The following is a 17285-nucleotide window of genomic DNA, read 5'->3' as shown; positions in this document are numbered from 1 at the left end:
ATTCTCCTTCTACCATGCTGAGACACAATACTCAGGAAGCTGTTTTGGGGAAAGGAAAGAATGGGCAACAACCCATTTCTGCTATGGTCTCCAGACTCAAATGGAATTACAATTGAACCTGAAGACTACCCTATAAAAATTAATTCCTGTCTAAAATGAATTTGATTCAATCAAGACCTCATTATGCATTCTTCGTAGGGCATGAGTCAAGATTATTTACCTCTGTAATACATCTGGATAATACACAAAACTATACACTTAACTATAAAAAGCAGTCTCATGCTTTTATTGGGTCAATCTGATGTCTGATTCGAAGTTTTTTAAAAAATTTTGACTTTTGTTAAATGAAGAAAACTTGCAGGAGTGAGCTTTATTTGAAGGTGAGCAATCTTTCTTATGTCCCAAGAGTGCACAATAAATATAACACATATTTTATACTTCTTTCTTAGAGCACAATGCCATGTCACATAGAAAAGGAAAGCAAAAATGTGTTTTCTTCTAACGTATTCCAGAATTGCTAATGAATATTTTTCATATTTTCCTGTCACGACTGACATCAGCAAGGCTTTTACAAAGTGTCCTCCCAACAAAGTTAGTGCATAATGTTTGGAAAGCAATATAATTCTAAATCTATTTCTTAATCAATCAATGATGGTAGTAATTCAAATAGAAAACTACCAGGAAAATATTAAGAGTTAATTATACTGAAGGATAATGTATTCTCTTCCCCCCTTTGATATTTTATGCAAACACATCCACAAACATGATCATTCCTAACACTTTCAGATGTTCCAGCAATGCTTATTAAATAAGAAGCTTGAAATCAACTCTTGGAGTGCTATAACAGGATTTATTACAACCTTTTATGCCACAAATCCGCTTGTATATATTTTTTATGTTAAGGAAATCTACAGATGTTGAAAAACCAATGAAATATTTACTCAAGGGTCAAAATTAAAACTGGGGTGAGTTGTAAGGGCAGCTAGTACACATACATTCATATTATCTATGTAAAGACAAAGGAGTGTGTGTATGCGGCATGCATGCATGAAAGAGAGGAAGAAGAGAGATCACAGAACCAATCCTTTTCAAAATAAGAGGCAATCGGCAAACATCAATTTATATGAGGTCCAGAAAACATAACCATTAAAATGTCTGTCTTCTCTTATTTTTTTATCTTACTTAAGCAAGTTTTATGTTAATCAACTCAGAAACCCATCCTGAAGGGGTGACCTTCATCTGACCAGGGAAAGTAAAATATTAATTCCTTGAAGGTCGAAAAAAAAAAAAAAAAAAAAAAAGATTGAGGGACGGGACAGGACCAGAACACACGCCCCACAAAAAGTGGAGTGAATTAAAATACAAATGAAAAAGAAAAAGCAAGAGTGAAGTAAAATCCAATAGAATCTGATCATGACAACAAATGAAATCAGAAGAATTCAATTTGTCTGTATCTCAGCTACTTGCCTTGAGGAGGTAGCAGATAGTCAAAATTACATCAATACCTTAATCCTAAATTAACCGTTTTGGGGACCACATTTGCTTTTGTTCTAATATTTGTCAAATTAAAATAAGAGGCAACTTTTAGCCTGGCCTCAACAGGAACAGCAAGACCAGGAAACACTGTGTGAATCCAAGAAGTCAAGAATTCATTCTGCCAGGAAGAGCTCTCTGTCACCAAGAGTTTAGCCGTCATCTCTTGTATGCAAAAACACTGGGACTGGAAAGACATTTGTCGCATAAGTGCATTTACTGCTTCACCTCTGTCTGCACCTCTAGTCTCCGGAGAACTACCAGCTGGATCCTCCCACGAATGTTCCCCTCCATGGACATGGAGCGCCTCAGTGTTTCCATAGCTTCATGATTTGACTTGCCCAGAAGTGACTCCCCATTTACTGCAACAAGTTGATCATTTACTCGCAAACGACCATCCTACAAGCAAAACACAAAAACAAAATTTTTTTTTTTTAAATAAAGAGTTATTAGGCAGAGGTGCTACATACAGGAAAGAAAGATGCAGACAATCAGACATTGCTTACTAAAATTTAAGAATCAAGAGACAACATAGCACCAGGTCTTTAAAAAGAAAAACCTTTGTGCCCATTAACTGACCATTTTTTTCCTCCATTTACTACATTTTGGCACGAGTTCACAAGGCAATTACAAACACAGGAGTGCATGCACACGCTGCTGGTTCTCTTGCACGTACAATTTAATTTGTACCAGTTCTAAAAAGAAAACAGGAAAAGGAGCTTTTGGTTAGTTAAAAGGACCCACACCATAGTTGTTAGTGTCTACAGCGCAACCACAAAGGAGTACTGCAACATATTTCCATGCAGTGTTATCTGCTGTTAGGGTCTGGTAAGAAACAGCTCCAAAAATTTTGTCTTATAGTCTCACTAGGGTGTATCTTGTCACAATTACCATGCCACCATATGGGGTAGTGTTCTCAGTTCAGAATGGTCATTAAGGCTTAAGCATCCTTATTTTAATTAATATGGTCCACGTATTTTAATATCCAAACCTGCTGCCAAAACCAAAATTAGAGCCATATCAAGTAGCGCATGCTTTGAAACAAGTCATTTCATTGCCAAGGTTAACTGACATTTGTGGGTGTAATAAAATTGTGGACACTGCTATTTTATGATTTATGAGTCCTATTGCTGTTGTCATTATTATCTGTGATTTATTTCTTTTCATAAATGCATGTGCTGTGGACTTTTCTCTCTGTAACAAGAAAATAAGGTCTATTTAATTAAGAGACAAGAGTTTCTATTAAAGCTCGTCAAGTTCACAATTATCAGGTTGGCATCAGACCTCAAAGAAGGATGAGAAAGAGAAAGAAACTGAAGACATCCAATACAGAAGGGCAGTGAAGAAAGAACAGCAGGGAAAGAACTCGCCTAGAAATACATTGATTGGTTAAAATGAATCTGATTCATTCATAGGCTCATTACATATTCTTCCCATAAGGCACTCGTCTGAACTGTTTACATATTTCATGCCTCTAAATAATCCAAAATATACACACTTTTTTATTTTTATTTTTTTTCAATCATTAAGATGTCCAATTAACTATTTGGCTATTGCTGTCAAAGCTAAGTCATTCATGCTCAAGTGAGCTACAGTAGCTGTGACAAACCCAACTTTCTTAAGTGTTATTTTTGTTGGAACTGGGTACATCATCAGCACAGCAGAGTATGAATAGCCACAGAGCTGAAGAAGAACAGTGTATAACCAGAATCCAAAATAAACTGGGAGGGACAAGATGATGGAAAGACAGAATTGGGATATGAGTCATTCAGTGAAGGAAAATGAAGAGAAATAAAACTTTTCTGGGGAGGGTATGGGAATGGAAGATAGGAAACAGCAATGCCAGTTGGAAAAGATCCTGAAACCTCTCCCACCCCTCTGCTGAATATTTTACGCCAACATAAATTTACATACAGCCAAAGTCAATAGGTTAACCCCACCCTTTCTCTACATACAAAATGATGCCATCCCACATGCTGAAGTTTAGAGAGAGAAGAGTTAACATTGTTGAGCAGGGAGTTTTATTATTTGCACATGTTGCAATTCCTTTGTGTTCCATCAAAATCTGCTGAAATGAATGGAGCGATTCATGGCAAGAGGAGTTTGAGGAAAAAAGATGCTATTTTTTGTGAGTTTCTGTAAAACTTTGAAAATTTTACAGGTCCTCATGTCCTCCTGCTGTGGTCCCACAGGTTCTTGGATTACTTTTTTCCTTTCTGTGGATTAACACCCATGTATAAATATCTGTTAAAGCTTCTTACTAAAGTATATACAAATACATTCTCAAATGCATCTTGTCATGAGTACATCTGTTGACTATGCAATTGTCCTGAACACAATGCGTATTTTTAAATGAATCACTGCAGCGTCAGAAACCTCTGACTTCGGCCGATTTTTAATTTGCCTTGTAATACTTTTGTATGAGACTTTGTATTTATTTCTTTATATTTTAATAATGTCAGTAATTAAATAACTTGTTTTGATGCATTTCCCTTCTTCCCACTCTGTTACATGCTCCACTTAAATGCAAAATTCAACTTGAATTTCACATGTCAACTATCATTGGAGAAAAAAAGCTATGCGTGCTTTATAAATGCTGATCAACTACACTCACTAAGTCACCTGTACAAGGTAGGCTGGAAGACAGCTGAACACCATTTTCACACATGGTCAGGTAGAAGTTATTTCAGGAAAAAAAATCCTCTTGCTATTTTAAAGACTGGAAAAAAAAAAATCCCAATATCTAAACAGTTTCCAAACACAGATTTTCACATCACTGGTGTTATGGCCTGGTTTAGAAGTCTGAACTGCAAGACAATCTGCTTGGCTCAAAACAAGCTAAATGTTGTTTTAACACGTTTTTTCTTTCATCTCTGAAAGGTAGGTTTCTTTGTGGCTTCCAAGTAGAAAAATAACATTTGGCATTTCAGCAAAACAGTTTTCAAATGCCATCTCTGAAACTGCAAGTGAGCTATTCTAATAAAGGGTAAAGTTACTGTTCCCTTACTTATTCAGAAAATGTTGGATGTTGGGTTGGTTGGTTTTTTTTTTTTTTATGGAGACTCACAGCAAGCCTACAACCTACCACCCCATGGCTACCATCTTCAGACAGGCAGTCACAAGACTCTCATGCTTTTTACAGTGGAGCAGGGAGATATAATGCCGTGTTCTTCATGGCCTTGTTTTTAATCAAAGCGCAGCTAGTTATTTCCCTCATCACATCAGTGACATTTTTCTCACAAGGAATTCCTTGGTGGCATTTATTGGAATCATCCGATTTCCCCATCCACTGCACACAACAAGCAATGTTTACTGCCACAGCACTCAGAAGCCCCAAGAAGGTTCAAGCTACACCATGTTTGATATGAACAAATGCACACGTACAAATATTCCATTATTTCTAATAATGGCTCTGCTGCATTTCAGCTGCAGTAGACAGCAAGTACCTGATCATCAGGAATGCATCACAAGTGAAAAGCCAAGATGTCTCAAGATGAATAAGGCCGAAATCCCTAAAGTTATGGGGAAAGATGATGCATTTAAACTCAGTCAAATATTAGTTTTTCCTCACATGGAAGGCTCTGCATAATTACAAATATCAAGTATTCTAGTAGCCTCTTTATCTTAGGGATGATAAAAAAAATAGACACTTCAAAAATTACAAAATGAGGTTAAGAAGAGACACATTGGTTCAATCAGACAAAGTAACTGTTTTTATTCCTGCAGGATACAGTGTTAGAACACCCACTAAGAACATTAAGGCATTTTCACTTTATTTGTTTTTGTAGCCAGAGCAATAAATAGGCACTGGATCTTACTGTAACATGTATGACACAAGACACGTTGGTATTTTCTAATATCTTTAGCTAGCACAAAACAATCATAAAGTATAGAATTAAACACTTCTATTTTCCCTTATTTTTTTTTTTAACAAATCCCTTACGGTGCTTCACCATGCCACTAACACATCAGCACCAGGTTAATTGAAAAAGCTTTTGAAGAAAACAGTAGGAAACGTTGGCCTCTCTTCAGACCTTTGGTTCATACCGATAACAGATAACAGTAACCAACCAAAATTGTCTGTATCTTATATGGAACTCTCCATTCTAAAACACACATTGGTGGTGAAAGAAATTTAATGTATCAAAACCTTTATACAGCATCAGGACAGAGCATTTACTTCAGAAGTGAAACAAATGTGTTGAAGTTCAATGTATTACATGTCTTCTTTTGAAGACAAGTGGTGACTGTATAGACAAGGAGATAAAGCTCTTCCTTATATTAGCATGATATCAGAAAATCAGAACAAATACTAAACTCTAAATGCAGAAGTGAGAAATAGTGAGAGAGTTCTCATGTCAGTGAGCATTATGATTTCCTCCTGTGATAGTTTCCCAAGAAAACTTTGCACACCAAAAAGCAAATGCTAAATCCATAATACTCTGTTTCAGAGTTACAACTGAATAGCATGGGAAAGTGCTCTGGACAACTACCAGCTGGAAAGAAAGGCTTTTTAGTAAAACACTTGCTACAAGACAACATTCAAAATAAGGACAATAAGGACAACTTTAAATATTTATGCACAAATATGTGCACACTTTTTAACTTGATACAAGAAATTTTATTAATTGTTAATACCCTCTTTTGTTCTATATAAAGATCATTAGACAGGAGAAAGACGGCTGGTCTCCGTGCATATGCAACAGTAAGCTGTGATTCTTAAGACATAGCCAAAATGACTGCATTCTGTGAGTACTCATATAAAACACACAGGAAAGATTCTCTGAACAGTTCTGGTGGAAGCCAGAACCTCAGCTACTATCTCATTTGCTCTGGAGCCTACGCTCAGATCTATTACTACACAGTTCTAATTGGTGAAAGGGTTATAATGAGGTAGAACAGAGGATAGGTCACAGGACCACAGGTTATCAGAAGACAAAACCTTCCAGTATGGTGACTAACTGTGCCAGTTGCCCATTTACTTAGGTGTGAGCATAAAAGTCCTGCTTTATTAGTCTGCAGACCCCTCAAGCCAAAATTAACTGCTCTGGAGTAAGTAACTATGGGAGAATAGAGAGTGGTAAACATACAGAGCTAGAAAGGCTTGTCTCATGTGTCTATGACGCGACAAGTCAGGTAGCTAGCCTGTTAATGCTGCTGGAATAGGGCTCCACAAGCTTTGCTCTTCAAAACAACGAGTTTATTCATGGCAATATACACTGTCTTCACAACTGGTGTGGACAATTACTCAGGGAACACAGAGCTGGGAAAGCACGGAGGGCAGCCTCATTTTTACAACAGAATGAGTTGTACTCTGTAGCAGACATGCACATAAATTGAGTTTATCCAGCCCTAGTTTGGCCAATCATGCCTTAACTCATTTCTGATCTACACCAAGTAGATGAGCTTACTCACTCGTCATTTAGCCCTGAGTTAACTACGGACAGTGTTCTGAACTGCAAGTACCAGGCTCAGTTTTACTGGAGAAGATCCGAGCTTTGAAATAATTGGGGGACTAGGATAGGTAAATAATAGAAGCAGGGAAGTATTAAACATTCACATCAAAGCTAAATCCTTGATTATTGCTATTTACCAGCTGCTGTAAATAAGTGATCATGAAAGTTGTAATGCTGTGGATTGTCTTACTCAGCAGGCTGATGTCAGTAGAGGAATTTACATACACTGGATTCAAAGGTATTTTTACAGAAAAGAGAACTGTGAGAATTGCTGAGATAACACAAGAGAAAAAAAAATCACATTATGGATGCACAACAGCTAAACATGCTAGCCCTGAAAGATTAAGACTTTTGCTTCTAATTTCAAGAAAATTACCTTTTTCAAGTTTTATTTGGGAAAAAAATGCAGTCTACAGATTTCCTAAAGATTAGAAAATAATTCAAATACTTTTTAATCATAAAAACGTACAACAGGCGTTGCATAGTTCTTAGATGGAGCAGAACAATTCATAATACTGTCATTTACCAACTTAATATTACCAATTCAATCCACCTCAGGACCAATTGGTAACTTTTTCACAACTGATGCCAGGCTTGCATTTTTACTACAATGGCAAAAAATATTCTGAATAAAAAAAAGAAAGAAAACGATGCACTAGCTTTTTATTTACAACACAAATTAAACACATAATCCTTAACCTCACAGAATTGCCAATTTCTAACTTTTGTAAAGAAGTTTGTCTTTTGATTGTTTTTTATGGGTCTGCCCCTATCACTTTGTGAGGACTAAAGGCAGTGCAGATAGACAATAAATGTAGATATCTAACTTCTCCGTCACCGAGTCGAGCAGCACACAAACTTTACCATGCACTTCTGTGGGCTGTGGGGAAGCTGGGAGGCAGCCCTCCTTGTGCCCACACCCCCTTATCCTTCTCCCCCTTCCCCATTTCCTGCAGCATCCAAATGCCCCCTGAGGTTTCCACCAATTCACTTTCTTTGTGGCAAACCCTACCACACGCTACACCAGAATCTTGGGACAAAACATTAGCAGATTTGCAGTTCACCTAACGGAATGAGTGACAAAAAGGTATTCGTTCCTAGAACGCTTATCAAGTGAGATTCAGTACCCAACACAGAAACATCACAGTTCTAACATAGTCATCATCTGACGTGTTTCTTCCATACCTTAAAAGCAGCACCTCCATGAATAACAGATTTGATGAAAATCCCAAGATCGGCTCCAGTCTCCCGAGATTTGTTGCCTTTTAAGCTCACACCAAGTCCAGCAGAGCCAGAATCATTCAGAGGAATCTCAAAGGTCAGTTGCTCTGTGGTTTCTGGAGAAAGAATACTGCAGTTTGGCTCTCCTTTCTGTTGGAGAAAACAAGGATGAAAATACGGGTGAAAAGGGGGCAGAGACAATGCACAAACTTGTTGTATCCATAGGTTAATGTGACAAGAAATAGCCCTCTTTTCCAGAAAGCAGCTTGAAGCAGCAGCCTTATAACCAACAATGCATTTAGCTGACATTTTGTACATGATCTGGCTTAAAATGTTATATTTTTAATGATACCTAGGAATATGCCTAAATAGAAGGTAAAATAGCTTAGTTCCACATGATATAAAACTGACGTTGCAGCAGAATATAAAAAATACATTTATTTTAAACACAGCTGCATTAAAAACGTAAGCCATAAAACTCTCAACATCTTTACATGTAGCTCACGAACTGTAATGATTGTTGTACTGTTAAATCCCATTCCGCTCTGAAAATTGACTTCCATCCTTAAAAAATTATCCTTCCCTTAAACCTGTCTACAGAGGGAAGTTGGTGTAACAGAAGTGAGGGTGAGAATTGAAAACGCAGTAGCTTATTCTGCACTAACTCCCTTTGTACATACTTTTATTCCATAGAGGTTTGGGATTTTTTTTCCTGCTGGTATAGGTTGATCCCAAGATTTTTCCTACATTAGATTATTGTTTACAGGACTGCCAAGACAAGTATCCATAGCTAGGAAAGATCAGAAACTTTTTTTTTACTGTACACTGTATCTCCAGTTTTGTAGGGTTGGAAGTTGGTGGCGAGGGGTTTGTTTTGGTTTTTTTTAAAGCAGGTTAGAATCATGACATTAAACACAATCAAATCTTTGCCTAAAATATTCATTCTGGCACTCTACAGAAATAAAACTAGGATAAGGAGACCTACTATGGAGTAAAGTATTCATGGAATGTATTAGTGGAAAAGGCCTTATGCACCACATCTGATTTTATTCCACTCTTCCTTCTCCATATAACTCTAAGACAATTAATTAGTTTATGTTTCTTGTCATTTGGATATTTTCTATTCTTTGTAACAGTAGTGTTAAAAAATTAATTGGAAAAAACTATGAAAAGGAAATACACAGACAAGCACAGGCTGAAAAAAATGACCGTGGGTCGCTTTCAAAGGTATCAAAGTCTTATGTGAAATTATCAAGTAGAGGCCACACGCAGGGAGGAGTGTAGTAGCTGGGCCAATCCTGCTTTTACCTAATGAAGGATCATTTCCAGCGCCTGAGCTGCAGGATATACAGTATCAATGCAATTGTTAACAAAAGTGCCAGCAGTACAGATGTTTTCTCAGCAGCCAGAGTAGTTCCATATATTCATCTGTTATGCTGTCTGATCAACAAGAAGTACAATCACAGAACTAAGAGCAGAAATTAATATCCTGAAGCAACAAAAAATTAGAAACAGTAACCGCTAAGCATACTTTCATTTATTTCAGATGCCCTTTCACTGATGAGAAGCAGTTACAGGCTAGAGACGAATCGCGTGAACCAGAGAGCTAGGACTATAAACCTCAATTCCAATATAGGCCATGCTCAAATTCTTCCTGGAATGCAACTACATGATATTAAGTCAACACAATTTGCCCAACTGCCAAATATGAAAATGACAAAGCACCAACACTGACAATTGTTTTGATGCAGCACTCCTCTGCAGTACCTGCGTAACTCATTTGTGCTTTTGTCTTTGTTCACTAGAAGTAGACAATTCTCAGTTACAAATCTGTAACTTTTATTTCTTAGCTGTGGATATAGAGACATCCTGAACGTAATCCCCCAAACCTACTAATTCATTCTTACTACTGTGAACAATACAGAATGATGATTTGTAACCACTCCTGCTCTGACTTCCTTCAAAAGAATCAGCGTAAGGAAAAACCCCACTATTACTGTCCTTCTAACATAAGCATTTTGCATTTAACTTTTTTAAGGTTTTAGAGAAAAGAGTTTCTGCCCAATCTTTTGTTTTTCAAAATGCACGTATTCTCATCAGCCGATTCAGAACTCTGAGATCCGAACTCTATTCAAGTGGCACATCCTGTCCAGATTTAGACGAAAGACATTTTTCTCAGGGTCCCAGACACGTGATGTCCCCTGCAGCCCTTCTGTTCTATCTAGGAGTCTATTTCGTATTACTCTCCTGGTCCCTTAGGCAAGCAGTTCCTGTGTGCTGCTGCCATTCTTCCACTTTAATCCATGACACGTGCAGCAGACTTTTGCCCCTTCTGTATGTCAATACTTTGGTTTTGTCTTTCCCGATACCAAAAGGAAAGCAGTGAGGGGGGTTGCTCTCACAGGATATAAAAGCCCACCCAATCACAAATTGCTTCATAATGTTACCTTAAGATGAACTTGGACTTAATGTAAAACTGAATTTGGTCACATTGAGATCAATTTTTAATGGGGATTGCTGAAGGTACACTCTGGCACAAAGGCTATTATTGTGAAAAAATAGGAAAAGGTGGCACAGTACTTTTGTTAAGAAAAAAATTATGTATTTTTTTGTTAGTTTCTTTCCCAGGAGTATCTTACCTGCTTCACTTTAGCTCCAAGCTGTACATTAATTTCAGACTAAAGACTTCATGCATTTGTTAACACAAACTTGTAAAAACCCAAAGACAACAGGATCTAAACATGTCCCTCAAGCCAATATATGAAAATGAACTAGGCAGATGTGTCTGCTTGAATTTGAGTGAAGTGCTTTAATCAATACCATTCTCATTTGTACTATCGCCCTTGTTTCTGACCCACCCATAACAGGGATGACAAGGCCAAAGCCCCCCTGCCATGCCCAAGGCCTTGGCAGTGCTGGGAGCAGCGGTGGCTGTAGGAGGCAGGACACCGTCCCCTCCACCGCAGCACGGGCACAGGCTCCGTACCAGCACTGTGCTCAGTTCTAGGCTTCGAGAAACAAGCTGGATGGATGTATTCCACAGGACAGCAGTCTAGCAACCTCGTTTAACCTTGCAAAAAAAAAAAAAAAACCCAAACCAAAAAACCAAACCAAACCAAAAAGCCTAAAACAGGCCATAATGATAGTCTTCAAAACACTTTAAAGTAACATTTTTCCCCTTTTTCTTTGCAGGCGATTTTTTGAAATATCTCACTTAAACAGCAGGCAAGGAAATGTTGGTCAGTCTCAAAGAAAACCTTCGCCCTCGATATCTAGGGAAAAAAGACTAGGTGATCACTAGAACTCTCCTACTATAAGCTTACTGAGATAACAGTATTACATGTAGTTTTGCAGTATAACTTAGTCCAATTTTAGTTTCTGATACAAATAAATTGCTAAAAGCAGAGTAATAATAAAAAAAGTAAGAGTTGCTCAATGTTCTATAATATTTCCCAACTTCCTTTAACATAACTATGCTGTGCATTAGCTCTTGTTAAGTAACCTACTAGATGACTGTCTGCACGCCTGCATGTGTTATCTAGCAAACATTAAGATGCATTCTGCAGGACCCCAGACAAGCACAGTAAGTTTCTGTCAGTATTTCATTTCCTCTGCTTTCCTTAGTACTTAATTTGGAATTCGTAACATTTGACTACCATTTTCCTAGCTACAAGTCTCTGGAAAACAGATAATTTCATCATACAAAAACCTTAGTAAATTTAATTTAAGCTTAAAAAACAGCTGCTTTTACCCATTACTGGAGAACTCTCTAATCTTCCTTAAAGTCATTCACAAGTGTTTCCTATTCAACAAGCCCAATTATCCTAAAAATCTCTCCTTTTCATTATTTATATTCAGCCTTACCCTAAGATCGAGCAAAAGTTGATTGAAAAATAACGCTGAATTTTGTTCAATAGTACTATCAAAAATTTGTTACCCATGAGGGAGGGTGAATGACATTTCAATGATTTCACAGGGACGGGTAACTGGAAAGGAGATGTACATCTACAAATCAATGATGAATTCATTATAAGACCAAGTAAAGTCTGTTTAATTCCCTTAAAATTTTCATTCACTACTCATTGCATGGCATCTGATAGCAAATGCCTGGTAGTCAGTCTATAACATCACGACTCTTTGATGCAAATAAAAGATTTAGAATTTTCCTTTCTGGTAGAATGTGAGAAGCAGCAGAAATGAGGAAAAACAGAGGAGAAATAAAAGGGGGTGAACAGAACCTTGCAGCTTGATTGCATCCTATACTCGCTACATGGTTTTAAACTATTATCCTGATGCTAGTGCTCTTCCCAAGGAATGCTTTTTCACTGATCACCAAAAAGATCTCCAGCCATCCTCAAGTTAACGGCTCATCAATTAACTGCCTCATTTGGGCAACTAATTTAATGAGTGATGGTTCCTGTTCCTAGAATATGCAGGTTTGAATATTAAATGCTGCTAATGACTCACAGAACTGGATTCCCACTCCCCCTATTTCCCTGACTTTGCTAAAACATTATTGCAAGACATCAATACTTTACAATAGAGCAACCACCATCAGCTGAATTGTGGTCTGGTACAGGAAGTCCTCTCCAATACACTAAACCCTGAATTCTCTATTAGAAACACTTCTCACCTCAAAATCATACTAGAATCTGAATTCACTCAAACACAGAATGAATGAAATGAGCTGCAACACAAATATGTTTCTAGCCCAGGAAAAACTTACAGTCTAATGTTATAAATTACCCAGTCAAGAATCACGTCATGTATTTTCCATGACAAATGTATCGCACCTCAGCACTTCAGGAATTAAATGACAGTATATCACTGAAGTTATTCCCTATTGCAGACATAGGTAAGTAACCGAGTGGTACTATGATAAATGAGAAATCTTCACATAAATCAAAGTCCAGATATCCAGGTGATGAGACCTCAAGTTGGCAAGAGCTTTGAGACAGCCTGGCCTGTATTTTTCCTTTAAGATATATACACAGAAGACAGCAAAGGGGATTTTAAACTCTTAAGTTATATTAAAACGTACTTAGCAGCAAACCAGGTTGAAGTTAAAAAATAAAAAAAAAAGAAAGGGTGAAAAAAATTAAATGAATCAATCTCTACTGCTCACTTTGGCCTCGCGAGGCAGGTCTTTCCTTCAGCTTTGCTAAATCTTAGCCCATCAGCTTTCAATGGCTTCTTCAGCTGCAACAAGCTCTGAACAGTCCCCTCTAGATATGCACATCTCGCTTCTTGGTCCCCTCTGTAACCTGCTGATGTTTGTTCCCTATTATTTATAGAAGTCTGCCAGCCTCAGCTCCTGCTGCAAAGCTCCCTCCTGGCTGCACCATCCGGCAGTCTGGATAGTTCCTGAGCTCTCTCAGCCACTCAGGCAAGACAACCATCTCCTCTCTTTCTCCAGGCAGTTTCTCCTGGACCAGAGCGCAGCAGTCAGAGGACATCTAAGAGCCAATCCTTCTGCTTGCTGTCCAGACCCAGCCGCTACACAGAATGGAGCAAACACCCAAACAGGTATCACCCCTCACAAGGGAAATCAGGACAGGAATGTTTTAATCTACTGAGATACCTCCATGGGACCTCAGTAAAATAAATTCTGACATTTACTGAATCACCACAAACCAGACAGAGAAGTTCAGAAGAGTTTATGAAGGTGAGAGAATACAGAGTTTGCTAGATTTAAAAACAGAAAGCCCTAATAATATGTACTAAATAATGTTCAGCAATGCAGACTGAAAACCTTTACCTAAGCGTCTCAGGATACATTTGATTAATTGATGTTCTGCCAATGATTTTATTTAATTTTTAGAAGCACATCTATACCTCAGGTCTGTGATTTCTTAATTAAAAGGCTATAATAAAGGATTCTTAAAACAACCTAAAATTTGACTCGTATATAATTAAGACTCACCAACAAATTCTCAGTATTTTAAAGAATAGACAGAATATACTTTTAGCCTTCTCTTATTCCCACAACACACAAAAACTGTTCAGTCACCAGTACAAACAGAATTGTAACCTTTGAAAAAAGTAGTATGCATTGTATTCTTCCCCTTTCTACTTAGTCCATGGTTATATCTACTCAATATTGTGTCAATCCTCTGTCTACCATGGGACACCACTTTCAATTAGTCCTTTTATTTAATCTTACAACGCCCATTCTCATTGACCACAGCACTTTTGATCTGTGGATTTATGATAATCTAATGGATATCTCTCACTGGAAAGGTTGCCTTATTTATCCCTATTGTTCTTTTGCCAGAAGAGAAGCTTACAAAAAAAAAAAAATAGCTCCCACTTAAGGCAGGAAGGAAATAGCATTTGTTTAACACAACAAGAGACCTTTCAGTACCTGTCTGGTGCCCTTGACCAACACACTATTATGGTCTCTCAATATGCTGGCTGCCCCTTGCCTGGCTGCTCATTTCTGATAAGAGATGCCAACTCCCTGGAGTGCCATTCAGAGCTGAGAGCAAAAGGCAAGAGACCCAGGAGGATTATTTTCAAAGGCTTATGAAGGAAATAAGACATTTACATGCTTTTGCAATTATTTTCTGAAAAAAACCTGTAAAAGTTAAAGAGCAGCATTTAAATTGTGGCACCACATAACTATTATTGGCAGAAAAGCTTGAAAAGAAGATACCTCCTTATTTGCACTATTCTCTATGCTCTTTCCAAGAGCTTAGCCACAATTAAGAAATACTTTGCTGACAGCTCATTCACTCACTATAAAATCTATGCTATTTTGCAACAGATATACAGGAACGCTCTTGAAAATAATAGTTCAAGGTAATGCACTGCTGTAATCTTGTCACAATCTAGTAAATAACTGAAGTCGTTGCTGCATGTATTCATCTTTAGCATTTCTGACAGATGCTTTCATATAGGCTTCTTTAAAATCATCTCTATTCCGTACTGCAATAAAACTAAATGGTCACTAACAGCACACCCTGCTAAGACAAAAAAAGCCAATAGCGAATCCATAGAGATATATTACACTGTACTTGGATACTTTTTACATTAACACAGTACACTACAAATTTGTGTCATATTAGATGGAATGGTTCTGGTTTGAATTATGTAGACTCTCTGGAATTATAGCTTTGAAAACTGACAAAACTAGATTCAGCTCTTCATCCAGAGATACTGCATTTCACAGTTTACTATTTGATGTCACAGGACGCTTCAAAATGGAGATTCTCCAGTTTGCTTGACATGCCTATTCGAGATCCCATAGCAAGTTTTACCTAATGAAATGGTTTGTCTTTACAAAAGAGTTTTCTGATTCAGTGTGGCATTGCTCTTCAACTTTTAAAAATGCAGTCTCACTCAACCTTTTAAGTTACATAACTGTAGGAAACAGAGGGAGAAAAATTAACGAGTTCAGTCCTCAATCAAGGTGTGCCCCACTGTGAAAACACCCACTTTCATCCCACATATTGAGTTAGCCATGCGGTTAAACACCCTACTGAGCTGGAGCCTTATGCAGTTAATATACCTTGCCACTTAGACCCTAAAATTTTATCACTCATGAAGATGGAAGACTGCATGGTATTTTAAGGGTGAATTTAGGATTGCTGTTACTGTATACTTTCAAAATATATTCTGGGCAAACAGGTCACAACACTCTGATGTACAAATCCAACTCTTTACTTGATTTACTGGTTCCTGTTTTAAAGGGATGGTAAACCAAGCAATAAGCAGTGTATAATTCTTTTACGTCTACTTCAAACACCACATTTTACATTAAGTCAGCCTAGGAAAACTTTTTTCATGGATTCTAAGGCAGAGAAACTTGTAAAAATTTTCATACGGTACATGGAATAAATCTGGTGACCCTTGTAAATGGCAAGGTACTACAGTTGCCAGTAAGATTTAAGAATTGCCCAAATACTTGGGTTTTATTAAACAAATACTGTAAATCTGGATAAATGCATCTAAAATGTACGTAGGCTCAATTTATGATTAGAGTCAGATTTTATATGCCTCTATTCTGATGTATACATACTTCTGATTTCACAGATTAAGGTGGGCTCCCAAACAATTTTGGTCAACACCAGAACTGAGACTGTGCTGTCAAGTTATTGAGGCCACACCTTGAGTATTGTGTCCAGTTCTGGGCACCTCAATACCAGAGAGATATCAAGGTGCTGGAGCGAGTGCAGAGGAGGGCAACAAAGCTGGTGAAGGGCCTGGAGAATAAATCGTATAAGGAGCAACTGAAGGAGCTGGGACTGCTTAGTTTGAGGAAGAGGAGGCTGAGGGGAGACCTCATCACTCTCTACAACTACTTGAAAGGACATTGTAGAGAGGCTGGTGCTGGTCTCTTCTCACAGGTAATTAGCGATAGAACAAGAGGGAATGGGTTCAAGCTGCAACAGTGTAGGTTTAGACTGGACATTAGGAAAAAAATTTTCACAGAAAAGAGTGGTCAGACACTGGAATAGGCTGCCCAGGGAGGTGGTGACTCCCTGAATGTGTTTAAGACTCATTTAGATGTGGTGTTAGGGGATATGGTGTAGGGGAGAACTTTGTAGAGTGGGGTTAATGGTTGGACTCGATGATCCCAAGGGTCTTTTCCAGCCTAAATGATTCTATAAGTAAACAGTTTTTATTTCCCAATGCTCTGAGGTAGGGTTTCTCAACTTAGGAGTTTTGGGCAGTAAACCTCTAAGCAAATACAGTGTCTCATGGTACAAGTAACATTATGTTTTCTCTCCTTGTCTCCACTCTAACCTTTTCTTTACCAGCAGGGAGAGCACCATCAGAGGTTCTTGCAGGCAATGGGTGCTATTGATCAGAGCTTTCAGACCACCCTTTTAAGGTTCCTCATATTTGCTGGAAAATAGGAAGAGTGGGATCTGAAAGACAAATCATTGCTGGATCGTAACACTTTGATGGGCTTGACAGAGAAAGCAATAGTAGACCAGATGCAATAAGGTCTCTGCAGTCTCGAAAAGGCTGACTACCGCTATCACACGGAAAAGGACAGTAAACATATTTGATACATCGGTAGCTATAATAGCACTTCACAGCATGTAAGAGCTCATTCTGCCATTGCAT

General features: G+C 37.9%; 1 protein-coding gene across 3 annotated transcripts in view; it reads right to left on the bottom strand.

The window, feature by feature from the left end:
* The window catches only part of PARD3B (par-3 family cell polarity regulator beta), a 426548-nt gene that overhangs the window by 196980 nt on the left and 212283 nt on the right, over positions 1 to 17285 (bottom strand). For 2 of the 3 annotated variants that reach the window (XM_063341446.1, XM_063341444.1), the window contains exons 11-12: positions 8175 to 8360; positions 1762 to 1932 (exon numbers count right to left, since the gene is read on the bottom strand). In XM_063341446.1, the coding sequence (XP_063197516.1) occupies positions 1762 to 1932; positions 8175 to 8360 (357 nt within the window). The remainder of the gene's footprint in view (positions 1 to 1761; positions 1933 to 8174; positions 8361 to 17285) is intronic. The other variant, XM_063341445.1, reaches the window with a different exon arrangement.

Source organism: Chroicocephalus ridibundus, chromosome 7 (genome assembly GCF_963924245.1).
Source record: "Chroicocephalus ridibundus chromosome 7, bChrRid1.1, whole genome shotgun sequence".
In the NCBI taxonomy this organism is placed as follows: Eukaryota; Metazoa; Chordata; class Aves; order Charadriiformes; family Laridae; genus Chroicocephalus; species Chroicocephalus ridibundus.
This window is presented reverse-complemented; position numbering and strand designations above follow the sequence as displayed.